This window comes from Taudactylus pleione, unplaced genomic scaffold (assembly GCF_031769625.1).
Source record: "Taudactylus pleione unplaced genomic scaffold, aTauple2 ptg000223l, whole genome shotgun sequence".
NCBI classification, from domain to species: Eukaryota; Metazoa; Chordata; class Amphibia; order Anura; family Myobatrachidae; genus Taudactylus; species Taudactylus pleione.
This window is the reverse complement of record NW_028284625.1, coordinates 2,489,108-2,516,122: the sequence shown is the minus strand read 5'-3', so window position 1 is coordinate 2,516,122 and position 27,015 is coordinate 2,489,108. Positions and strand designations below refer to the sequence as shown.

Sequence of the window (27,015 nt, the reverse complement as noted above, 5' to 3'; positions counted from 1 at the left end):
CAGTAAGGACCACTGTAGTGGTCATAAATAACTCCACCTACTGAAATAAGGGTAAGGTCCAGAGAGAGCTTAAGGGTTAAACTTGCAATGCATCAATTTGCAAAACCAATGGACATCATTGACTGACAGCAAGTTGTAAGACTAAAATACAGCATTTTTAATAGATCATTTTGACCTTCTAAAAGAACCCATAATTGATCCCTATTGGCTTATAAAGCAGTATCCTAGGGAAATCCTGCTGTGGTTTACAAGTGTTGCACAGATACTTATTATCTAGTTTCTTTTTTCTTTTTTTAATGTGAAAATTCTCAAAATTAAATTATAAAAATTGTATCATGGGTTTCCCCCTAAAACAATGATAAGCAACACTTGGCATTTAGGCCTAGGCTAGTAGTGGAAAATTTGGATGGACAGGAATGTGAGGTTCCTTCCAATTTTACATTAGCCAGTACTAGGCCTTACCAGGCAGGGCTGGTGGAACCATCGAGGGGAGACCCAGCCCTATTTTCAATAGCACAAGTACTCATTTTATAACTTGTAGCATAAGGGAAATGGTTATAGTTGTATAAACACACTTTGGGGCTGATTCAGAGCTGCTCACAAGTGCACAGCGCTCGCAAGTGGCTCAATGTTACCCCACTGCGCATGTGCTGCCTCCGGTGTGCGCATGCGCAAGACCCGTCCACCGACTGCAGCTCAGTCGCTACGGGTCTCGCTACAAGACAGGGCGGCTGTCAATGGTGAGTGCACAAATGCAGGCATTCCCTTAGGAATGCCTGGCGTTTGTGGGTTGCCCTACTGACATTACTAGTGATTTCAGTAATGGACTTCCTGCTCTTTTAGAGCAGTGGTCTCGTCGCAAGCCCGATGGTCACGATAATCATGACGGACTCCAGGTGGTCACCCACAGCTTTGCGAGCAGGCTGGAGAAAAAAAAAAACACGCCCTGATTCAGAGCGAGCGCTTGCCAGCAGCTCTGAATCAGGCCCTTTGTCCTTATGGTGTAGTTATGAACCTTGCTTGAGTCTCCTTTGTGAAAGGGCAGAGTAAATCCCAGTCTCCTCAAACTTTGGTATTGTCCAAGATTAGTAAAGGACAAGGCTACACACCAATAATTAATTATTTCAAAAAATAGCTCATATGAGCTGTTTATTCATGGAACAAGATGTTTAGGGTAAAACAATGGCTATTTCCTCAGTACAACATGATGGACATCATTTTACCCTAAAATGTTTGCCTTTTTTATGATGTGTACCCCTCACTTACTAATTGTGCCCCTAAGACAGCACACACAGGCCCCTGAACTAGGGGGCTTATGCTGCTCAACCTGTTTGAACCATTTCCACTGCTGTTGTGAGTAAACAATTTACCAGTACACACAAGAACTTGTGTCACTTTGGGTCCACCATTCGCCTCCCGTGCTCTAACTCTCCTGCTCCTGGTCTTGCTGGTTATCTCCTTGGTGACTACAGCACAAGAAACTACTATCAAATACCAGCATCTAGCTGTGACTTTTTGACAGTCAATGTACAGATGGGCACTAACTGACAAAGGTTGACAGTAACTAGCCGGCACTTGTATATAGATATTTGTGCTTCTGGATGGGGAGGTGCTAAAAGCCTGGGGGCAAGTGGAACCACTAGTTTGCTTGCACACAGGCCAACTTATTTTTTTAAAATGCCTCTTAGCTGGGTGTAAGATGCAGGGCCTATATAAGATGTTAGTGGTTTCCCTTATATATGTTAATTTGTGGATAAGGTTGTGGGTCACATGTTAGGGTGTTGATTTTGCAGGGTTGTATTATGTATCCCTGTCAATCATTCCTTTTCTTGCCTGCTGGAGACCCTCCCTCCCCTTTTTGGATGTTGTTTCTGTTAGATTAGCTGTCAGTTATTCCTTAGATTTGTGTGCTCTCCTTAGTCAATGATATATGATGACTGTCCCATCAGGACATTTGACACTGCACATCTGAGTGTGTCTAATCTTTGGGAGTTGTAAAACAATGATTGAGTTTGGAATGCATGACTGTCTTTTTCATGTTGTCTGTGCTTGTTATACATCAGCATGCTAACTTTAATCATTTCACGTCCCAAGGAATTCGCAGCCTGGGCTGATTAGTTGGGGGCTGGTTAATGCTTTGACCAGGAGACCCAATCAAGTGTTTCCCCCAGCTGTGACATTAACCCCACCTCTCCCTGCTAGTTGAGCCCGGTGGTGGTTCATGGAAACGCAGGGGACCCCCATGCATTTTTTCCCCCATACTTCCTGAACCAGGACTGGTGCTGGTTATGCATAGGAACAGGGAACCCCAAGTAATTTTAAATTTTTTTTAACCATTTAATTACTTTACACAAAGAAGCATGCATAGATCACACTGATCTGTGCATGCTTCTGTTAAACACACTGCTGAAATCCACTTCTATTGTGTTTAGTTCAAATATGACTGAACACACACTTGCAAACATGATTGCATACACCATCGGAAAACACGATTCAGTCAAACACGATTCTTAGGAAATTTGTGCCTGTGTTTCTAAAAAAAAAACTCATTTGTGTCCATGCAATGTCAAGCATGTTTAAAACTTGGACAGACATAATTCTTAGTAAATTTACCTCTTACTGTATATGTTCACTGCACAATGTGAGTACATTTAATGTATATACTGTATATGTGTGCAATCTTAACATTTTGGTGATATACAAAAGAGGTGGAATCCCCGTTATAAAAGTCTAAGGTATGTCCTTGCTTAGCAGCTGTTTGTGAAAGACGTGCCAATAGTTCATTTGTTAGGGATATATATATATATATATATATATTCATATATATATATATATATATATATATATATAAATATTCATATTCAGTTTAATCTACTGTGTTTTTCTTTTGTAATTAGGTTATTTTCAAGTCTCAGCATCATTACAGAGCTAACACATCCAGCAAACATGAGATTCATGCAGTTTAGAGCCAAGGACTGTTATTCTTTAGCTCTTTCTAAACTGGAGAAGGTAAGTGAAGTACTGTGATTCTAAAGGGGCCTATCCATTAGCAGATAAATTTGAATGATGAATGATTTATCGTTCAATCGTTCAATTTATCTGCTAATGGATAGGCTCTTAATGATAAATATACAGTGTGTATATATATATATATATATATATATATATATATGCAATGGGTTTCTGCTGTTAACCATGTACCAGGTGGTACATAAACATGTGTGAAAAAATTAACTTGCATCTGCTGTCAGCCACAGTGATGGGAGACCACACTATTGTAGCAGATGAGAGTACAGTTAGAAAGTGAGCAAAGTAATTTCATATGATATACAATACTGTATTGTCATAACTAGTAAATATATTACCTGTGTCCTTTATAGTTAAAGAATCAAATCAATTCTTTCATATATACATAGTCGAGTTACATTATTATGACCCAATTGTGAATAACTGACGTGGAAACTGCAAAAAACCATGTGCCACTGATGTGATAGGTGAGCATCAGCTACGAAGGTGCGTCAGGGCTGACCAACAGGCCACAGTGGAGCAGCTCACTGTCAAAATTAACTTGGTGGCCACCAGACGTGTGTCTAAAATGACAGTTCAGTGAACTATGCTGCGTATGGGGCTCCGAAGCAAACGTATAGTCACTGCATCTATTCTAACAAAGGTGCATCATCAGAAAAGGCTTCAATTTTCAAGCCTGTATTGGAATTGGACCTCCACTGATTGGTGAAGGGTTGCCTTCTCCAATGAGTTACGCTTTCTGCTTCATCGAACGGATGGACATTGGCGTGTTAGATGAGAAACATCGGAAAGCAAACACCCTGCAACTATTGCTGGAAGAACACAAGCTGGTTTTGGCAGCGTTATGGTCTGGGGAATGTGTTCATGGCATTCTCTGGGCCCACTCATCCATGTAGAAGGCACCCTCAACCACTTTGGTTATGAATCCATCCTTGCAGAGGCAGATGGTATCTTCCAGCAAGACAATGCGAAATGTCACACAGCTAGAAATCTCTGACAGTAGTTGGACGAGCATGATCAAGACTTCCTAGTGCTTCCCTGGCCCCCTAATTCCCCAGACTTGAACCCAATTGAGCATCTGTTGCACCACCTTGATTGTTGTGTTCACTCTATGGATACTTCACTACACACCCTCCAGCAGCTGTGGGATGCACTGCAGTCAGCATGTATCCAGACACCTGTGCCAACCTACCAGCACCCTATTGAATCAATCCCAGCCTGTCTAGCTGCTGTCCATCTGCACATGGCAGTTACTCTGGCTATTAGCTGATTATCATAATAATGTGACTCGACTGTGTCTATTAAAACTGAAATCTCATAAATAATAAGACTGACATATGCGTCAAGAATATTTTTCAAGAAATAAATGAACGATTACAAGTCACAATAATGTGATGTATTAAATAAAATGAAAGTTATAGCAGCTATATGATCAAAGCTTTCAAGGATTTATTAACTATATGTTAAATTAAATTACACATATATATATATATACACACCAACATGATATGATTTATTAGGGGAGCAGATGGATAGCATACCGGTAAAGATTGAACCTCGTTAATTACATTTGGATTCTACTTTTGAACGTGTGGCACTGAATGTCCAATGAGGGTTCCCAGTTATAATTAACCAGAGTTAAATCTATATCTGCATTCAGGTGTGGGGATATGATGTCCTTAGGATTAATCTCACTAGCTGATGAGACTACAGTGAAGGAAGTATAGTAAGTGTTTACCAGGGAGGATCATCTGGAAGTCAGAGCTGCTAGATGTCTGGGGACAGTGGTGTGCACACACCAGGAGGTTTCATGGTGGTCTATGTATGTTTTGCTGGCTGTCTTGTTCTCAGTCAATGTTAGTGACTGACACTGCCTGTGAACAAGCCAGCCGGCGAAACGTGCATCACTGGCTGGCTTGTTCACAGTGTCTATATTTGGTATATTTCAGTGAGGAATTTATATATTGTTATACCCATTTATATTATCTATATAATGTGACCATATTCTGTCATGGTACATACAAGATACAACGTACACACAAAAAGAATAAACAACTGGTATGGAGAAAGGAGTTTCCTGCTCTGAAGAATTTATAATTAAGAGATGTCAATAACATTGTTGATGACTTTGCATAAATGTCAGCAGACATTGAGGTACAAACACTACATTCAAAACATATTAAAAATTAAAGTGAAGCTACTATATTTAACCATTTTTAATAACTGTTTGTGTCCCTTGAAATACAACATCTATAAGCAATTGTTGGTCTTAGAAAGGAAATCAGCTAGAAAATAATCTATTTATGAAGTAGTTATGTGTGAATGAGCTCATCAAATATTAATGAGAGACTGTATAGTATTTTTTTTGCCATTATGCTCAACCACATATTTGATTTACAAGCAATTAAACAGGTTTGAAGGCGATCTAAATTTGTCCAATTAATTATTTATCCAAATGTGTAATGAAATAGCTGGTCGGCTAATGGACTGGAGAGTTTAACATTTATTTCCCCATCTGTTGCATGGTATAAAAGGCCCTTTTGGTGGAAATAAGCAGCAGATGAATCACCTTGAATTTCTCTTAATTTCAGGATTTTACAGCTTAGAATTTAAGCAATCGGCTTTACACAACACTTCTGTTTTATCACTTGTGGTATTATGTGATAAATAAAAGGATATGTTTACATCAAATGCTTTTAAAAGTTTATTGTATACAGTTACTGTTTTTAAATCTGCATCTGTTCCTTTTAAGTATAGAATTTCTAGATTTCCGTGTTTGAGAAAATATAATTCCATATGGCAGGCATTTTAAGGGACATTTATAAAAATTAGTAATACAATTGAGGAAATGTTAACCTGAGAAGCCCATCCATATTTTTTTATTCATAAAACAACATATTTAATTAGTTTCAGAGGCAGAAAAAGAATGGAAGTACAGTATTTTTCCTCCTAAGTATAATGGCTCAGAATGTTTTACAAATTTCCGACCTCTGCTACCCCTTGCTGCACTTATGCATTTATGAGGATTGAATAGCCAACTTCTGGGGAACGAGTGTAGAGAAAAGGTGGTGGAGGAGAGGGTAAAATATTTTACATTGTTTAGTTAAGTATGTCTGTTTCATAGGGATCTGTATTCATCAATAGGAAGAGAGGCATTTATATTGATAGACCGAATACACTTTCATCATCTTCTTCTTTTAAGATCAATTCACTTACCTGCCTTCATAGGTGTATATTTGTATTATAATACTGTATGTCTGACAAGCAGCATGTGATGGGATGTACAGTATTTTCCATACTGCTGTGCCCATTCCTTCTTTGGGTGATTCAGGTACAACCTTACATTTGAGAATGGAAATTACTCTCCTGCTGTGACCTGCAGCTGCTAAATATTTCCCAACTGCAATCTCTCTAATATTGCTTCTCAGATCACCTAAGAGTTCATGTTTTCCAGACATGTATGTATGTTTATATACACATATATATATACACACACATGTCATACATTACATACACGCACACACACATGTACTGGATTTGGATTTGGCTCTGATTCATCGTCCGGTTTTGGAATTGCATTTTTTGTAAACATTTACAAAAAAAGCTAAAATCACATAATTTGGACCTTTTTTTGTTCCTAAAGTATTAGTAATCTCAATAATATTTATTCCAGTAAATTTTGACCACCTCACAGCTCACAATATTGTTTTCACCAATATTGGCCAAAGGCTGCAATGAGCTGGCTGGTTAATAAGTGACAGAGCAGTGGCACAAACACACGGCAGTTTATAGCACATCTATGAATCATTGCCACACAGCCTAAAATAAAAGTGGTGCAAGATGGAATTATCCTTGGGGCCTCCCATCCATATTTTGGATATTAAAAAGGACATGCATAGTTTAGCAAACCAAGCACGTCAGCAACAGGGACTGCCACTTTTGTGGCTGAAGTGCTTGGTTTGTTTGGGTCCCCACAAAACAAGCTACCAATGGGCTTAAGGCAGCTAAGCTAACAGTTCTACTGTGGCAAGATTTCATCATCATTGCCATCTGCATCCTCACCTTCATAAGTATGTTCATCATCCTTAAACAATATTAATTCATCACCACTGGAATCCATCATTACAGGAACCTTTATATTTTTTTTTACATATTTGGTGGTAAAGGTCTTCCTTGTGGAATTTCCAGTTCATTTTGAGGAAGTAGCCTGCTACACCAATCGCTGAGTACACCCTGAAGGGTGCGCAGCTTACTGAATGCAAAGCCAGTCTGTACAAGGGTCTCCAATTTGGCTTTTTGTCTTTTCAGTAGTCCAAGTACTCTGTGACATGCCTATGTGTATGGTGCCATGAAAATAATCCTCCACCATTCTTTGGATGTTGGAGTTGCGGTAGTGTAACTAATTTTTGCAAATTTTTTTAGGTCTGACCAGATGTTATAAATTGACTCCTTTGCATCACCACTGGGTCTTTTGGGAAAGCTCAAGAAAACAAAACAAACACTGCGCTGTAATCACGGCTGACTATGAAATCAATCATGCATAAAAATGGCAATACACTGTAGTATAAGAATGTAAATATTTTTTACTTGGAAATAAATGTGTAGCATAAAAAGTAATAATAATAATAATAAACACAAACAGTAAAAACAGTGCATATAAAATATGGCACAAAGGTGCAAGGTTAAATCATCTGCTGAGCAGCATAAATGCAATTACAATGTTGCTAAAAATGAGCATGAATATATCAACTAAGTTCCAAATAAATTATGAATACAATGTTGATGTTTGTAGCAGATTTGACTGAATGTATTCTTGTGGTGAAATGGCAATTGTGATTATTGATGAAGTGCTTTATTTTAAACATCCATTTTAGTAAAAAGGTAATTGTAGCCATCTTCTTTATTTGTACCTGTGTGATGGGTTGATTCTTAATAGACTGTGCTGGCATCCCAGCGCAGGTATTGAGCTCCATTTACCTGCACTGGTGGTGAACGGGTCCTCCGGAAAGGCTTTGTGGTATGCTCGTGAGAGTGTGCAACCGCCGACATGGATGCTGGTATGGGCGTCAAACTGGTAGTCTCACTCTCTCTTAGTGAAATGTAACTGGAGACAGTATGTCGCCGCTGTACAGAGCTGAAGTATATTGCTCCGTATGCAGGAAGCTCAGCTATCTGTATATCCACAGTCAGTTAACTCTAGGGCTTCTCTGGGCAGACAGGTTTTTCAGGCTAGAGCAAGAGGATAAAGCAGGTGATGGTGATGGTGATGATGAAGGTAATGTCAATGCATCAATGCATTTTGTCTCTATATCCTAGAGACTTTTTCAAGAGTCTTGAAAAAGTCTCTAGGATATAGAGATGAATCACGTTGACTCACCTGCTGCTTTATCCTCTTGCTGTAGCCTGAAAAACCTGTCTGCCCGGAGAAGCCCAAAAGAGTCGGAGACGGACTCTTGGGCTTCGGATACGGAACAATATACTTCAGCTCTGCACAGTGGCAACACACTCTCTCCAATTACATTTCACTAACAGAGAGTGAGACTACCAGCTCGCCACCCATACCAGCATCCATGCTGGCATTTGCACACTCTCACGGGGATACCACAAAGCCTATCCGGAGGTGTCGCTCACCACCAGTGGGGCGGAACGGAGCTCAATACCTGCGCTGGGACACCAGCACAGTCTACTAAGCCTCAACCCCTCACACAGGTACAAATAAAGAAGTCAGCTACAATCACCTTTTTACTAACATGGATATTTAGAGAGCTTCATCTATAATCACAATTGCCATTTCACAAGAATTCATTCGGTCAAATCCACTACAAACATTAACATTGTATTCATAATTTATTTGGAACTTAAGTGATATATTCATGTTCATTTTTAGCAACATTGTAATTGCATTTATACTGCTCAGCAGATGATTTAACCTTGCACCTTTTGTTCCAGTTTTTCCAGGCATATTTATATGCACTGTTTTTACTGTTTGTGTTTATTATTATTTTTTTTATGTTACACATTTATTTACAAGTAAAAAATATTTACATTCATTATACTCCAGTGTATTGACATTTTTTATGCATGATTGATTTCATAGTCAGCTGTGATTACAGCACAGTGTTTGTTTTGTTTTCTTGAGTTCATTCCCTATTGGAGTTCACACCAAACTCCTAAACACCTGCTGCTTATCATCATTGGCAATTTTTTATTTCAGTATATTAGCACTGGGAGTTTGGCAGACTTCTACCTTTTTGGTATGCTTTTGGGAAAGCTGACTTTTTTTCCTGGCAGCTCCCAGAGAAACTGTATGAGGAGATGTCGTTGTGTCGTGTACCACTTGAGCTGCCAACTTGCTCACCAGTAGCTTCTTGCATCTTTTAAGATCTGAGTCAGTTGGAGAGAAAGATACAACATGTGACTTAAACCAAAGCTTCAAGCATGGTTGCCAAAATGTAGTAATCCAATTTCAAGATATTAGCAACTTTTGGATCTGGCGAAACGCCTATAGGACTAGTCTACAAGTTCAACATATTTAGTGGAATTGCTTTGTTTAATCTCCTCAATCAATTTTTTTTAGCTTATTTTCCAAAAGCCTAAATAGGGGAATCTAATTATTCAAGCTAACAGTGTCTGAATTAACTTCACAGGTGGCTACTTTGAAGGGTTTGAACACCTTGCACAAGACAAAAATCACTCCACTGTGCTGGACTAAGGAACACTCCTCTTCCTCTCCCAATGTCATGGCTTGTTGTATAGCTGTGGATGACTTTTTGCTGTTTATCCACTGAAGCATATAAAGAGTAGAATTGCACCTGGTTGCCACCTCTTGCTTCAGTTAGAGGCATGACAAATTCATCTGTTCTTGCAGCTGCTGCAATCTCCTGCATGCTGTGGTTGAATGGCTATTTTTTTGGGGCCACAGACAGCATCTCCTGCATCCCCCTGTCATTTAAAAAAAAAAAACTGTAACACCAAGTTGATCTTGTCAGCAAAGCAGAGGATGTGTTGGCATTAACCCAGCTATAATGCTGTCACAATATTTGTGGCATTATCAGAAATCACAAATCCTGAGGAGAGTCCAAGTGGGGTAAGCCTTGTTGCTATGACATTCTTTAGTTTTTCTAAGAGGTTGTCAGGAGTATGCCTCTTAGCAAAGCTGGTGACACACAGAGTTACCTGCCTCTGAATGAGCTGGTGTTTGTTAGATACTGCTTCTGCTGCTGCAGAAGGTGATTCATCCACCAAGTGGGCTGTCACAGTCATGAAATCTTTAGTTTGCCCATTACCAATTGTCAACATATCTGTGGTTAAGTGGACAGATAGTACGATGGCATTTTGTAGGCCAATAATTCATTTTTTTTAATGACCTGGTACAGCTGGGGAATGGCTTTTCGGTAAAATGGAACTGAGATGGTATTTGGTATCAGGAACACAGGTCCACAATTAATTGTGTAAACCCCACTGCATTAATGGTGGAAATTGGACACAGATCTAATGCTAGCATAGCCATCATGGTGTCAGTGATCTGCTATGTGACTGGGTGAGATTTGTCATACTTGGTTGCTCCTTCAAAGGATTGTTTATCAGTCAATTGTTTGTGAAACTACTACTAGGAGTCTTATTGGTCCCCTTCTGGGATGAAGATCCTCCCCAGTAGCAGCAGGCCTAGCGCTCAATGATTCTTCTGAGGAATCCTGGATAAGGGAGGAGTCACCTAACCTTAACAAAGTGGATGAAGGTTTACCTTCATCATTACTGTGAATAGTGAGGATGAAGGTATTGTTGGTAGAGATTGCAGGTGCTGGGATCTAGTTAAGAGAAAGGAGCTAGCTGATACTGTACTGCTTGTTGTTATTTTTTAGCACCAGTTTCTGATGTTATAAAAAACTTGTCATGAGCTTGCTGCAAATGACATAGCAGGGTAAAGGTTCCTAGATACTTAATGTCCCTAACTCTACTTATTGTTGTTCCACAAAGGCTGCAGATGGCTTGACAAATGTTGTCAGGATTTGGGTGAAAATTATTTCACATGTAAGAAGTTGATTTGTTTGTCCTATGCCCAGACATGACAATAGCCGCCTTCTTATCATGGCCAAGAGCTGCTACCACTGGTGCCTAACTTACACAAACAACATCCTCATCCACAACATTCTCATTACCACTGGAGTCTGCTACACAAATATCCCCCTTATCCTCTTGCACTTCTTCAGTATCATCCTCAATTTCTATGTCTTCAGCTATACTTCTGCTGCTCATCCTCACATTTGCAGATGGAGCAGAAATGGTTGAAGGCGGTTTCTTGCAGGTACAATATCAGAAAGGTCAGGTTCACACATAGCACTTGTGGATGCATTTAGACTCTTCTCAGGGATTTGTGACATTTCTGTTTCTGAATGCACAATTTTGTTTACTGCCTTGGTGGTTTTAATATTTTACACCTCTTCTAGACTCTGAGTGAAAAGGTCTTCCATCGTCATGAGAAGCAGAAGAAGATGCCTCAATGACAGTTGCAGAACAACCACTTAGAAATAAAGGCCAAGGCCTGAATCTTTTCTTGCCACTGCATGTGGTGAATGGCATGTTGCTAATTTTATGTTGTTCTGCAGCAAATTTTCCCTTTGTTAGAGGTATTTTTACTCTACCACTGTTTTTTTTTTTTTAAATTTATATGCCCTGACTTAGACCCTCTATGCTCTTGAGCATCAGCTTTAGTAGATGACGTTGAAGGACTAGCATCATCATCATGACTGGTGGCAGCAGCTGGAATGCTAGTATTTGCTTGCTTTTCAATTCATAGATCACTGCGTGGAGTCAGACCACTTTTACATACGCGCTCTGGTAATACAGCATACTGGGGTGCAATTCACAGTACAAATACAACAATTTTTATTTTTTAAAGCTGGCAGCTTGGCTCACACTGCATAGAATCAGAGTGCTTTAATCGACATGCTCTGGGGTAATACAGCATACTGGGGTGCAGTGCACAGTACAAATACAACCATTTTTATTTTTTAAAGCTGGCAGCTTGGCTCATACTGCGTTGAGTCAGACCACTTTTACACATACACTCTGGGGTAATGCAGCATGAAGTGAACAGCACAAATACAACAATTTTTTTTATTAAAGCTGGCTGCTTGGCTCACACTGCATGGACAAAAAATGAAAGACATTCTGCGCTGGAGTGCAAGTTCCATCAGTTATATTTATTCATTCCAATAAAAAACAGCATAAATAGAACAACATGTACCACTTTGGACTCTTATATGCACTATCCAAAATAAAAACAAATGTAACCACTACTTCTGTATATCAAGTAAGAATATATATATATTACATAGCATAAATATAACAGTTTCAAAAATAAAAATTAGCAGCATTCTGTACATAATATAATATAAACCTGTATATAAGGTATTGGCAGCTTGAACAAGTAAATTGTTCCTTATATCTAGGTGGTTATTCCCAAAAAGACCACTTTTACCTCCAGGTAATAGCTAAAGTTTACAAGCATATCCAGATAAATGCAATGTCTCAAACACTGATGGCAAGCAGAGGCATCCCCCTAGAGCAGGTCAGGGTAACATAAGATCAGGTCCAGCCTGACTCACCATCCACTGATATTAGCTGGCTAGTGGGAGAAGCTGTAATCACATTCAATCCTGTCTTAGAGACTGAGCTCTGGCCACCGAAGCTTTGTCAGGTGTAGTGGTGCTGTGCCACTGACCGCCGTGTGCCTTTTCAGGTGGGTATTAAGGATAGCAATGCAAAGATAGTAAAGCACCAAGAGCTACAGGAACAACTACGCATTTCAGTCACTGCTGTGACCTTTTTCAAGTTGGATGTTCCTTGTTTCACCCTACCGGGCTAAATACCAAAGTCTCTCATTTAATTGTTGCTTGCAAATTTAGGATTAGTATCCACCTGGATCACTTCTCTAGATTCTCCTTCCAAGCTTGCTATATTAAGCATGTTTGTAATAGTGCATTTACCACTGTATACCATATATCCCAAACAATATAGTAGAATATATATACACACACAGTACATGTAAAATAAAAACATATATTATATAAACCTAACTAAACATATTTTATACCTAAGTTATACATATTAAAAAGATTTACCCTCTCTTTAAACTCCATTTGTATCTCATTTCATACTGGAATTCGAAGCAGCTTGCAAATATTAACTAATTGATTACTGGTTAAGAATACCCCAATGATACTAGCAGCCAAATTAATCATTATAACAATATTTGTCTCCAAATTTTGTATACATACAGATATGATATAACCATCTCTATATTCCAATAATAATATATTTAATATATTTAGAAAGAATATATAAAAATAAAAAATAATAATAAAAATAACAATATTATTAATTGGAAAATAAGAAAATAAATAAAAATGATAATGATAATAATAATAAATAATAATAATATATAATAATAAATATAAATAATCATACTACTACTTTGAAAATAGTAATGGCATTACTAATACTACCAAATACTCAAAAATAAATATTTTAACAATACTAAAGCTTATTATAATTATACAGAGTTTCCAGGATGCTTGGGACAATTGTTGAGTGATGATGATCAAATTGAATATGGCCCTTAGATGGACATGGTGACAGCACAGTCCCCTGGAAATAGAAACAGCCCCAGCAGCACAGCCCCTAAGAGATGGACACAGCCCCTTAGAGATGGACACAGCCCCTTAGAGATAGCATGCAGAAGCGTGACTTGGACTGGAGTGAATGGGGCTGAGTTCAGGGCACGGTTCCTTATATGGAATCTAAACCCCGCGAAAATCCGATGCCAGGAGGATGATGTTTGGCCTCCATCTAACAATAACATCTGAGCCTGGCAGATTTAGAAGTTCAGAGTGGTCTGGATTCAAGGTAATCCGGACTGCTCATCTCTACTATATATATATATATATATATATATATATATATATATATACAGTACATACACACTCAATGTCACACATACATTACATACACACACTTATCTTGAAGCAGCTATGGCTGGGTTGGAGATGGGGAAAGAACCAGGTACCATGTCATTGTGCCCCTCCCCATAGCGGCAAAATACAGTGATTCATGGGTCACTAACAAAATTGATAGGATCGCAGCGATGATTATACACGTAATTGGCCGATTGTTGCATTCTGCGCATGCGTGAACCAGCCTCTGCGATCAGGACTGCAGTGACTAAGCAGACCCATCAAAGAGTGATTGACAGGAAGTACCATTTGGGGGAGGTGACAGGGAGGTGGAACACCTTTACAGGGGCATGCACAAATTATCCACATTCAATGTCACATGCAGCCTCAGTTTTCACTGCATACCGGAAGGTTAGCAATGTCTGAGTAAGGTCTGAACTTGTGTAAGTGTGTGTGAGGCTGCGATGGTACTCTATGTTACTGATGGTTTCACAGTCTTGCTAAGTATTACGGATGTGTGTAAGGTAAGGTGAGTGTCCTTATGTTGTTCTGCGATGGCATAGCGATTGCAATGAACTAGCATATCATTGCAGTGAGACTGCGTGCGTAATCGCAGCCGCTATCGCATCTGCGATCCATAATCTGCTACACTTGTTATTTACTCCAAGTTTTTAAAATTTTATAAGTTCTATTTTCTCAAGACAAATAGGGAGCAATTCAAATACATTTTTGGAATGTTGTGCACAGACATATTGGAGCAGCCCTACAATACAGCCAATGATGATATATCTAGCAGATACAGTCAGGTGCATAAATATTGGGACATTGACAGAATTTTTATATTTTGGCCTCTATTCACCACCACACTGGCTTTGAAATGAAACAAACAAGATGTGTTTAACTGCAGACTTTCAGATTTAATTTGAGGGTAATTACATCCAAATCAGGTAAACGGTGTAGGAATTGCAACGGTTTCTATATGCGCCTCCCACTTTTTAAGGGGCCAAAAGTAATGGGACAAACTAATCAATCCGAGGCCCTCATTCAGACCCGGACGCAAGTGGCCATTCGTACGTTCGGCGTACGTACACACATATGTAAATTCAAGCACTCGCTCGTATTTTCGAACGCAGCTAAACATCCTCCCCAAACTCTACCGACCCCTCCTCTAACTAACGAGCGTGCCAAATAGCGAGCGTACATCCCCAAAGTGGCTTGAAGGGAACGCACGCACAAGTACAAACCGGAAGTGGGACTATCAGATTCCGATTACCTGCTAGTTTATTCTGCCTACCTCCCTCAATCGTATCATGCCAATCAATATATCAATTAGCTTAATTGTTTTTTTTTTTTTTTTGGGACAACGCAATAAACTTTACTCTTGTCCGTGTTTGTGTTTACCCGCAGAATACGTACGGCTTAAACATTTGCTTTTCTTTGTCAAAATACATGTTAGAGCCAATTAAACATTTGTTTTATTTGTTTTTAACCACGCATATTTTCCTGGGATCATTTCTTTATTTAAATTTGCTTACGCATGTCACTGCATCAAGCCTATCTTAACTCTCAAGAGATTTGTGGCCCTGTGAACACATGACTCATACACTAACCAATAGAATTGGTCCTGTTAATTCCCCAAATACATTATCCAATCAATTTTTTTTTCGCGGTGTTTATTAAAAATGATTTTTAGAAAATACACCATTGCCATCATGAGAGCCTCGGCATTCACCAGGCGCGAGCTGCTGGTGTTAACCGAGGTCATGGACAGGCGGATCTCCAGCCAGCCTCCACCCATCACCAATAGACAAAACTGTTCTGCATATGCGGAGGTACGTGGCCGCCTGCGTTCCTTCGGCTCACGCGGCCAGATCGGCCAGCTGGAGCGCAGGTGGTCCGACCTGCAACGGCGGACGACCCGCTTGCTGGCATGCTTATCGCGGAAAGTAAGTTTTTGTGACTGTGGTTTTCATGTTTTTCTTTGTACTCATATGTGCATGGCCATGTTTTCATGTATGTCCTATTTATTCTTTGTGCTCATATGTGCATGGCCATGTTTTCATGTATGGCCTATTTATTCTTTGTGCTCATATGTGCATGGGCATGTTTTCATGTTTGGCCTATTTATTCTTTGTACTGATATGTGCATGGCCATGTTTTCATGTATGGCCTATTTATTCATTGTACTCATATGTGCATGGCCATGTTTTCATGTATGGCCTATTTATTCATTGTACTCATATCTGCATGGCCATGTTTTCATGTATGGCCTATTTATTCTTTGTATTCATATGTGCATGGCCATGTTTTCATGTTTGGCCTATTTATTCTTTGTATTCATATGTGCATGGCCATGTTTTCATGTTTGGCCTATTTATTCATTGTACTCATATGTGCATGGCCATGTTTTCATGTATGGCCTATTTATTCTTTGTACTCATATGTGCATGGCCATGTTTTCATGTTTGGCCTATTTATTCATTGTACTCATATGTGCATGGCCATGTTTACATATTTGTGTTGTCATAAATTAGTGTTTAACTAGGTCTGGGTTGAAAATAACCACAATTTGTTTCCCATCTTTTAGAGGCAGAGCGAAGACTACGGCGTCATCGGTGTCAAAGACGGTGCTCTCGGCCCCTCTCCCCAACCCCAAGCCAAACCTCAACACCCCCAAATTCCCGTATTTCCCCCTCCTTCCCAGCCTGCACAGACCCTGTGGAGGATGTTTCAGGGCTCCTTCCCCTCCATCCCAATTCCCCCTCTCCTCCAACCACCCCTCTTGTAACTACCCCTTCCCCTGAATCCCAAATCACCCCGCCAACCTCGTTGGGGAATGTAGGCACCTCCGAGGAGGATGAGGGAGTGGCTTCTGGAGTGGGCGTTAGTTTGAACGGAATGTTTTTTTTTTTTTTTAGTTTTTTGCAAAAACTGTTTGTATGTAATCCTGTGTCTGTGCCTTTTTTTGTGTGGTTTGTGAGAATTTGTTGTAGTTTTCGGTTTGTCTTTACCTTTTACTGCTGATTTCCCCATACACATATCACACCTGTCAGAATCTGATTTTTTTACTTGTAATTTTTTGGGGGACCATTTTTGTGTGCTTGGTATTTTTGGGGTAATTCTGCTTTGGGTCACAATATTGACATTTTTGGTTAGCTTTGTTTGGCTTGTTTTTTAATGTGGTTTCATTATTGATGTATTAAGCCCCACACTTTTCTAACCCACAGAGGAACAGAGGTGTATGGCGGAATTAGCCGGATGTGTTGGACGGATGCGTGCCCTCGTCATCGGGCTGCTGGTGGTCCTTGACCATATGTCGGTCATCCTGCGTCACTAATTTTTTGATTTCATTTTAAAAAAGTTTTCTAAATTAAAAAATTAATCTTAACGTTCTGTCTCATTCCTTGTTTCCAAATCAGAGATTGTTTCCACTGACATAAGTAGACTGACTCTTCCAGCAATTATTTGCAATTATTGTCACTAAGATTGTGTGTTGTATTTTTTAGGAAAACAGGCACAAGAAACACCTAACAGTAACAATCTGATTGTCCTTTTTTGGTGTTTGACAATTTATATATTACTACATTTTACAGGTTCCAATTTGGGGGGCAACCTGCTTTGGCCGATATTACAAAGCCAACTGATTGTACAGGATTCCTTTTGGTGTTGGTTTGGACCCAGAAAACATCTTAAAATTTAGCTCAACTTGCGTCATTACAGGATTACTGTAATTTTACTTAGCTTGATGATACAATCCATTGATGCTTACATGCCGGGGTATTGTCATGATTGGCCCAAACTATAAATAATCACAATATAAAAATGCAACAATTTAGGGTGGGCATTTTGGATTCTAAATTGGGTGCAAGACAAAACATAAAAGGGGAGAAACACACATTTGGGCAAATAGCAAAACGACAGAGCGCAGACTACCTCAAATTGGGCCCAAATGTATTAAACAAATGCTAAAGGGAAAACACAACCAATTTAATGGGTCTAAATAAGCATTTAAAAATGCGCAAATTAGTTCGCAAATACAAGTCACAATAGAAACAGATAAAAATGCGCTAATTAGTTCACAAATACCATTCACAATAGAAACAGTTAAAAATGCGCAAATTAGTTCAGACTAATAAAACCAAAGGTTAAAAGTGTAAGGTCAAACAAAGTTGCGTAAATACAAACATGAACATTTAATAACCAAGTGAAAAAAAAAACTTACCAATAGATAATATATAAGTCTCCGGATCAAAAGGTCGTTGGGGCAGAGCCAAAAGAAACCTAACAAAGGCGAAAATTGGAAACATTAACGAGGCAAAATTCAGGAAAAGAAGGAGACACAAATTGAACAAAAGTTAGACGGCCAAAAACTTACCAAATAAATACACGCCAAAAAAAAAGAAAGAAAAAGACAAACCAAAAACAACTCCCACCAACGCCAAATCCAAAACCCGCCAACAATCCACTCCGACCAATGTAACCTCCAACAATCAACAACCGCCACCTCGACTTGAGACGCCCCCAGCCATAAATAGTGTTTCGTTTCCCGCACAAATTAAGGAGGGATCATAGGAACGCACAATTAATGAAGCGGCCAGAAAATAAGGACGCATGTATAAATACGTCACGAGCCAACAAAAAAGTTCTGGTGTATTTCTGGTTTGGAGATAAGACATGGCTACAGACCAGGGAAACAATGGGCAACAGTCTGCCGGTAAGTATTTCAAGCATTTCTAAACAATGATTAATTTGAAACATAATATAGTGCAAATTGTGAAGCTTAAAATTCTCAACATTTAAACAAATAGGTGAGGAGGATGACATGGAAGAGGCTGCTGGGCCCAGTATTCCGGCCAAAGCTGGCAAAAAGAAAAGGCAGCCACAATTCACAAGAAAGGAGATGGAGGTTTTGGTTCAGAAGTGTGTGGACATCCTGCCACAGGCAGACAGGAATATGAGTGCAAGCCAGAAGTGGAGAATGTGGGAGGAGGTAGCCGTTGCTGTCAATAGGGTGGGTGATTATGTCCATCTAGCCCGGGATGTCAAACGGTGGTAAGTAAAAACTTGACCCCCCCTAAAACCAAAACCCATTTAAATCAAAAGGATAATGGTTCCAATTTCACCCACAGATGTGCCGACTTCAAATATCGCCTAAAGCAAAAACTGGCGGACAGGGCTAGGCATGCAAGGGGGACACGTGGGGGCCCCACCCTTGTGTCATTGGAGTTGAATGATTTAGAAGAGCTGGCACAGGGGTGTGTGCAGGCTGTGGAGGTGTTTGGCGTGTCCAACATGGATACGGACATGCCAGACTTTGCGGCTCCTCATGTTGTCCAAGGTAAATATTGTGATGTCACCAACTCTGAAATGTTATTGTGCCAATATGTAGATTCTAATGTGACTCTTTTCTCATTTTTCCAACAGAGACACAGGCGGATGAGTCTGCTCCAGAGGGGAGCCTTGGCTGCTGAATTTCTGCTGGCTCTGCAGGGGAGGAACCAGTACATCTGGCTGAGGACCCTGCAGAAGCCAGTCCAGGGCAATCCCCTCGCAGGCAGTGTCCCTCCTCACAGAACTCAATTTTAAATCAGATTTCCATACGGAGATTCTGCAGAGGATGAACGCCAGTCTGGTACGGGTGGCTGAGGCCCTGGAGCAAAATGCTGCGGCCAACGTGACCATTGGTCAGGCCCTGGCGGAAAATACCAGGGCCAACATCCGCATCGCCAATGCCCTGGAGCAGCTCGTTCGCCAGCACATGGTGGAGCCGACCTCCCTTCCTGTCGGAACATCAGGATCCCCCACCTCTGGCACAACATCAGCCAATCCTCCAAATGTGCCTAGCCCTGTGCCTAGTCCAGAGGCCACAACATCTGCCTCTGGACGGGCCAGCCCGATGACATCCCGGACCCGGCCTGGCGCCCTCCCTCCCCCTGCCAAACGGGGGAAAAAATGTTGACAGTACTGGCTACTTTTCCCACACTCCTTCTGTGCTTGCCCCATATTCCTTTCTGGCCAAAACTTCCCTCTCCTTTCTTGTGAATTGTTTTTAATTTTTAGCTTTACGTTTCCATACCTTTTATGTTTGCACAATTATAAAAAATTTTGGGAAGAACACTGCAAAAAATGTTTGGCCCAAAAATGTGCATGATAATGTTTTTATTTTCCAATAAATTTGAAAAAAATGTACGACATTGTATTCTGACATTATTGTAGAAATAGTTTACATTTAATCCTGGCCCACAAGGCAAAAACGAGCTCCCCCAAAATTTTACCTGAAAAAAAAAGGGCTCTTTAAGGAACGTTTTAAAATTTACATAAGGATGCAAATTCTCCAGGCAAAAGCAAAATGGAAAAAAACACACAAACATGATGACATTATTGTTACAATAGGCCAAAAACAAAATATCAACCCAATACAAAACACCCACAAATGTACGCTAATTGATTGTGTAATCCTGACATTAGCAGCTATGATTTCCACCTGTGTACGGTTTTGTGCTAACCCAAAAAACTGATTTCAAAACACATTCCAAGCCGGTTTTCAATACAACACTAATTGCTTTTCTGACAAGCCGTGATTAATCGATGCAATATCGTGGAGTGCCGGGACGGAGGAGAAGGCCATCGCCAATGTGGTCGAGTAATCCAGACCCTAAGCTGTGCGAGCATTTTGAACGGAAAGAGGATCAGCCAGTGACGTATGAGTTGGTACGAAAACATTTGACGTTCGCATCTGATAATGTATGTACGCCCAAAAAACGCCTCGCCACGCCTGCGTTTTTCCATCTCCACCCCCGTCAATGCCCAAAAACGCCCTGTTCTGTCAATCACATTTGACATGTCACTTCCTGTACGCTATTTGACGAACGAGACAAAAAAAGCTCGCAATATGCCGTACGCACATGCGCAGTGTTACACCAACGCATGCGCGCTTTCTCAACATCGGAACGCAACGAGCATACTGCTGTTAACGAACGGCTCTGAATCAGGCCCCTAAATCTAACTTTCACTTTTTAATACTTTGTTGCAAATCCTTTGCAGGCAATTACAGCCTGGAGTCTGGAATGCATAGACATCACCAGACACTGGATTTCATCCCTGGTGATGCTCTGCCAGGCCTCTACTGCAAATGTTTTCAGTTCCTGCTTGTTCTTGGGGCATTTTCCTTTCAGTTTTGTCTTCATCAAGTGAAATGCATTCTCAATCGGATTCAGGTCAGGGGATTGACTTGGTCATTGCATAACAGTCCACTTTTTAGCCTTAAAAAACTCTTTGGTTGCTTCTGCAGTATGCTTCGGGTCATTGTCCATCTGCACTATGAAGCGCCGTCCAATGAGTACTGAAGCATTTGACTGAATATGAGCTTATAATATTGCCCGAAACACTTCAGAATTCATTCTGCTGCTTTTGTCAGTAGTAACATCATCAATAAATATAAGGGAACCAGTTCCATTGGTAGCCATACATGCCCACGCCATGACACTACCACCACCATGCTTCACTGATGAGGTGGTATGTTTTGGATCATGAGCAGTTCCTTTCCTTCTCCATACTCTTCTCTTCCCATCACTCTGGTACAAGTTGATCTTTGTCTCATCTGTCCATAGGATGTTGTTCCAGAACTGTAATGGATTTTTTAGATTTTGTTTGGCAAACTCTAATCTGGTCTTCCTGTTTTTGTGGCTTACCAATGGTTTACATCTTGTGGTGAACCCTCTGTATTTACTCTTGTGAAGTCTTTTCTTGATTGTTGACTTTGACACATATACACCTACCTCCTGGAGAGTGTTCTTGATTTGTCCAACTGTTGTGAAGGGGTTTTGATTGACCTGGGAAATAATTCTTCTGTCATCCACCACAGTTGTTTTCTGTGGTCTTCCGGGTCTTTTGGTGTTGCTGAGCTCTCCGGTGAGTTCTTTCTTTTTAAGAATGTTCCAAACAGTTGATTTGGCCACACCTAATGTTTTTGCTATCTCTGTGATGGGTTTGTTTTGATTGTTCAGCCTAATGATGGCTTGCTTCACTGATAGTGACAGCTCTTTGGATCTCATATTGAGAGTCGACAGCAACTGATTCCAAATGCAAATGTCACACCTAGAATCAACTCCAGACCTTTTACCTGCTTAATTGATAATGAAATAACGAGGGAATAGCCCACACATGTCCATGAAATAGCTTTTGAGTTGATAGTCCCATTACTTTTGGCCCCTTAAAAAGTGGGAGGCACATATAGAAACCGTGGTAATTCCTACACCGTTCACCTGATTTGGATGTAATTACCCTCAAATTAAATCTGAAAGTCTGCAGTTAAAGCACATCTTGTTTGTTTCATTTCAAAGCCATTGTGGTGGGCAATAGAGGCCAAAATATGAAAATTCTGTCAATGTCCCAATATTTATGCACCTGACTGTATGTCATTTCATCTGGCTGTCTGTATGGCCAACCCACCTATGCAATATGTTGGCCACAGCAGCCATTAAATATAACATCACAAGTGTGAGTTTACATATGGCTCTGCTGGCCACACACATCAGGTGTACCAATCGTTAGATAGGTCTGTGAGTCAAACAAATGTGTAGCTTTATTCCAATTTCATGCCATAACAAAAACATTACAAAGCTATTCTTATTTCCATTAGAGAAGTAGATATAATTTTCTCACTCATCTTGAAATCCTTGGGTTTCTTCATCAATTCTGTGTTTCCTGCTCTTGGAATGACCACCAGCTATTCCTTACTCCAACGTAGTAAAATCACTAGATCCAGAGGGAAATTCAGGATTTCTAGTAGAGGGTTTCAAAATGCTTGATTTTAGAGTGAGTTTAGCCAGCCCATGAAGAGAGCATACAGTAATTAGTATTTAGCAAGCTATTGTTTGCCTCATACAAAGTACAGTGTATGTACCAGAGTATCCTCATATACTGTTGCTCAAGTCCCTGCAAATATCCCACATCAGTGCACCATATCCTTGGTGACTCGGCTAGTCTGACTGTCTTTTTAAATGTGTGTCAAATTTTCATAAATAAGACAACTGGGAGTGACAAAACTACTTCGCTAGATTACACTGAACAATTTGATGTGCAACATTTGTATGTCTTTGTGCGCAGGGCCAGTTCACAGCTTGTTTCAGCAGAGCAGCTGAATATAGTGGATACATTGTGACCATCTCCGGGGCCCACAACCAGGGCCACCATCAGGGGGGTACATGTGTAAGGGGCATGGAGTGTTTAGGAGGCCTACTGGTGTCTGTACCAGGGGAGGGGAGCTGCCCGACAGCTGCTGGGTGGCTATCCATACTTGCTGGCCCAGTAGCAGTGAGTGACATAGATGACAGGCAGCCTAGCTATGGATCAGATTGGCTGTCTGTCATTACAGTGTGGCAGTGATGCAGAGCTCAGTATGGTGAGCAGGGAAGCTCTTGGTCTTTTAAGATCAGGATAGTCTCATCACACTGATAAACAAACTACTGCAGAGCCAACTGAGAGCTTCCAATGGCCAGTGCTCTGTAATGACAGATGTCATGCATGAGGGTTGGTTTTAGGTTGGAACAGGTGTGGGAGATTGAAGAGGAGATTTTAGAGGCGTGGATGAACTTGGGTGGTTTGAGCCAGGACCTCCTCATGTATAGATGTGAGGAGGTAGAGATATGGCAGTGGATGATGGGCCCGAATGTGAGAACAGGAATAGAAAGTCTTTATTGAACAGTGGATTGGAATATAACTGAATAAATAATACTGAATGAATGAGCAAAATTGGATTGGGACCAGAGATGCTGGGTTAAGTGCAGGATCGACTTGAGACCTATGAGTCTGATATTAATGAATTGATGAACTTGATTGGTTGGAACTAATATTGATAAATTGATGAACTTGATCGGTTGGGACCTATGATGATGTATTAATGAACTTGATCAATTGGGACCACTGTTGATAAATTGATGAACTTGAACGGTTGGGACTGATGTTGATGAATTGAGGAACTTGATTGATAAGAGTCCGATGTTGGCAGCATTGGATAAGACCAATGTTTGGAGGAATCGGATGGACCCCATGGTTGCTGTAAGAACAAGTCTTAGTGGTAAAACCAGACTGGTGTGCAAGATGGTATAGGAGACTTGTTTTACCAGATCTAAGAACTGAATATAATGGACTGAGGGCATGATTCAGAGCCGCTCGTAAGCGGCCGCTCGTTCGCTCCGAGCGATGTTCGCACAACTGCGCATGCATATGGGTCGTAATGCGCATGCGCCAACCAGTCATTGCGGTCAGAAATCGAGTGCTCGCAAAATAGCGAGTGCCTGCTAATTTGAGTGACAGGATGAGGCATTTGTGGGTGGTAACAGGGGAAGGTGCTTGAAAATGGGGAGTGGAGATTCGAACGCAGGCGTGCCAAATGGTCAAAATGGGCGTTTTAAGGGTGTGCATAATTAACAAAGCAGCGTCATCGACCATGTCACTTGGTTGTTTCTTAGCCTGAACTGTTCGCATGATTGCGGTAGGAAAATCCAACCACAAGCACTGCGAGCAGTTCAGACGCCTTTCAATGTACTCGATTAATCTAATAAATAGTGGAGATGACGTAGGATGTGAGCGACCATGGGGCGTCTTTACAAAATAGCGAGCGCATGTTTCATTCGCTCGCTCAGACATAGAGACGTCAACAGACCGCAAAGAGCGAGCGCTCAATTTAAACAGCCGGCCCCTTTTTCTGAATGAGCGAGCGCAAATAGCATCCGGCTCTGAATCAGGCCCTGAGACTGCTCAGATACAGAGTACCTGGGAGCTCAGAACTGAGCAGGAACTTCAGCAAGAAGCGACGTTGTACTGGCAATGAGGGCAAGTCAGGGAATTTAATTTTTAGATTGTGGATCCCCAGGGATTGGATGCTGCAATAAGCTGGTCTGGGAGCAGTGCTCTGAGTAGAGAAAGTGCATCAGGTGACAGAGTCCAACATGGCTGTGCCCATACTGTTGTTCTGGAAGGAATTCTGGCATACAGTTTGTATACCATCATGCTAGGGAGACATGCTGTGAGCAAGTTACTGCAGAGAGCCATCTCCATGCTCAGTGACAGGACACTGAGCAGTCAGGGCAGGAGCAGCACATGCAGACCTCAGCACCAGCCAGTAACAATGTGCAGCATGAGAAAACCTCTGTGCTAGCCTGGACAGGCACCAAAGAGGTAAGAAAGTGGTTTTAATAGCATGACAGCACCACCCTTGATGGGTGGCCCTAGGACACCTCTTAGGTTTTTTTTGGAAACTTGGCATGGAAAGCTCATATCAACTGAGGAGCTTGGAGGTCAGTGGTAAAAGTACAGGAATGTTCTTCTGGGACATAGCCCTTCTAGTCAATTAAGTATTGCAGACTTCTATACCACATTCAAGAGTACAGAATCTTTGCCACTTCCTACTCAACTCCATGATGAGTCTGGCTTTGGGTGCCTTTGGTAGTGTAGAATGAAACCAGTTGATTATGAGTGGTTTCAATAAATAAATACAGTATGGAAGAAATTTGGTAACCTCAGGAAGGGTGGTAGCTTGAGTTTAAAAGAAACTGGGTTGATTACATGCTCATTGGTGTGGGGCCCAATGTAGCGGGGCAGAATGTAATGGATGGCACACTTAACCACAGATTTTGTGTGGTGAGCCAAACTCGATCACCTTCCTTGAGACTGGGAACTGCTCTCCTCTTCCTGTAAGCAAACTGCTTGTACTGCTCAGAAACCATCACAAGGGAGGAGAAAATCTTGAAGAAGTGCTGCAAGGTGTGGTCAACATCTGGAACCTGTGAGGCAGGAAGAGGCTAAAACTCAGGAACTCGAGGGTGAAAACCACAGGGGCATGAAAGGGAGTGGAACCAGATGAAGAATGGTAATAATTGTTGTGACAAAAAGCCTCCCAAGGAAGCAGTCCAGCCCAGTTGTCCTGAGAGAAGGATACAAATAAATGAAGAAATTACTCCAGGTCTTGGTTGACTCTTTCTGTCGGACCATTGGACTGGGGGTGATAGGCAGTGGATAAATTGATTTTGACTTGAAATTAAGACACAAGAAACGCCAAAACTTGGCAACAAACTGCATAAATGATTTCCTTAGATAGTCCATGGAGTCTGAAGTTTTCTTGTTTGAATAATTGAGCCAACTTGGGAGCTTACAGAAGACTGGTAAGGGGTATGAAGTAAGCCATCTTGGTAAACCGGTCAACTACAACCCAGATGGGGTTGAACTTGTTTGAAACCAGAAGATCGGTGATGAAGCCTATTGACAGATATGTCCTTGGCTGATGTGGAACAGAGAGGAAGTAACTGCCCAGCTGGAGACTGTTGAGGCACTTTATGCTGAGCGCACTTGATACAAGAGGCAATTAAGTCTTGGACGTCTTTTCTGAGAGAGGGCTACCAGTAAGACCTGGAAATAAACTCAAAAGGTATTTTATATGTCTGCATAACCTGCGAAGCAGGAAGTATGAGCCCACTGTAGCAGTTTCTTGCATAATGCGGGCTTGACAAGACTTTTCCAAACTGTTGGTGAGGATTCTACTGCGACTGCAACGAAGGCCACTGGATCAAAGATGAGATGCTTCTCAGCAGATGTAGTCTCATTTTCTTGCTCCATGGAGTGAGAGAGAGAAACAGCCTTTTGGTTCTGGACCCTTGGATGAAAAGACAGTTTGAAGTTAAACCGTGAAAAGAGAGCCCATCTGGCTTGCCTCAGGTTTTCAGTTGATGGGCTGTCTTAAGATACAAGATGTTTTTATGATCTGTGAAAATGGAAATGGGATGCACAGCTCCTTTGAAAAGATAGTGGCACTCATCTTAGGCTAACTTAATAGCAAGAAGTTCTTGATACCCAATAAAGTAGTTGCACTCAGTTGAAGTGAATTTGCTGGAGAAATAATCACAGGGGTGGAGTGAAGACCATCAGGAGCACATTGGGAGAGCACAGCTCCAACTCTTATAGAAGAAGCTTCAACTTCCAAGACGAATGGCTGTGAGACATCAGGTAGATAAAAAATATTAGCTGAGATGAACTT

General features: G+C 40.9%; 1 protein-coding gene across 2 annotated transcripts in view; it reads left to right on the top strand.

The window, feature by feature from the left end:
* Nucleotides 1–27,015, top strand: part of LOC148517309 (potassium channel subfamily T member 2) — a 1,089,312-nt gene that overhangs the window by 979,682 nt on the left and 82,615 nt on the right. For both annotated transcript variants that reach the window (XM_088478860.1, XM_088478861.1), the window contains one exon: nucleotides 2,898–3,009. In XM_088478860.1, the coding sequence (XP_088334986.1) occupies nucleotides 2,898–3,009 (112 nt within the window). The remainder of the gene's footprint in view (nucleotides 1–2,897; nucleotides 3,010–27,015) is intronic.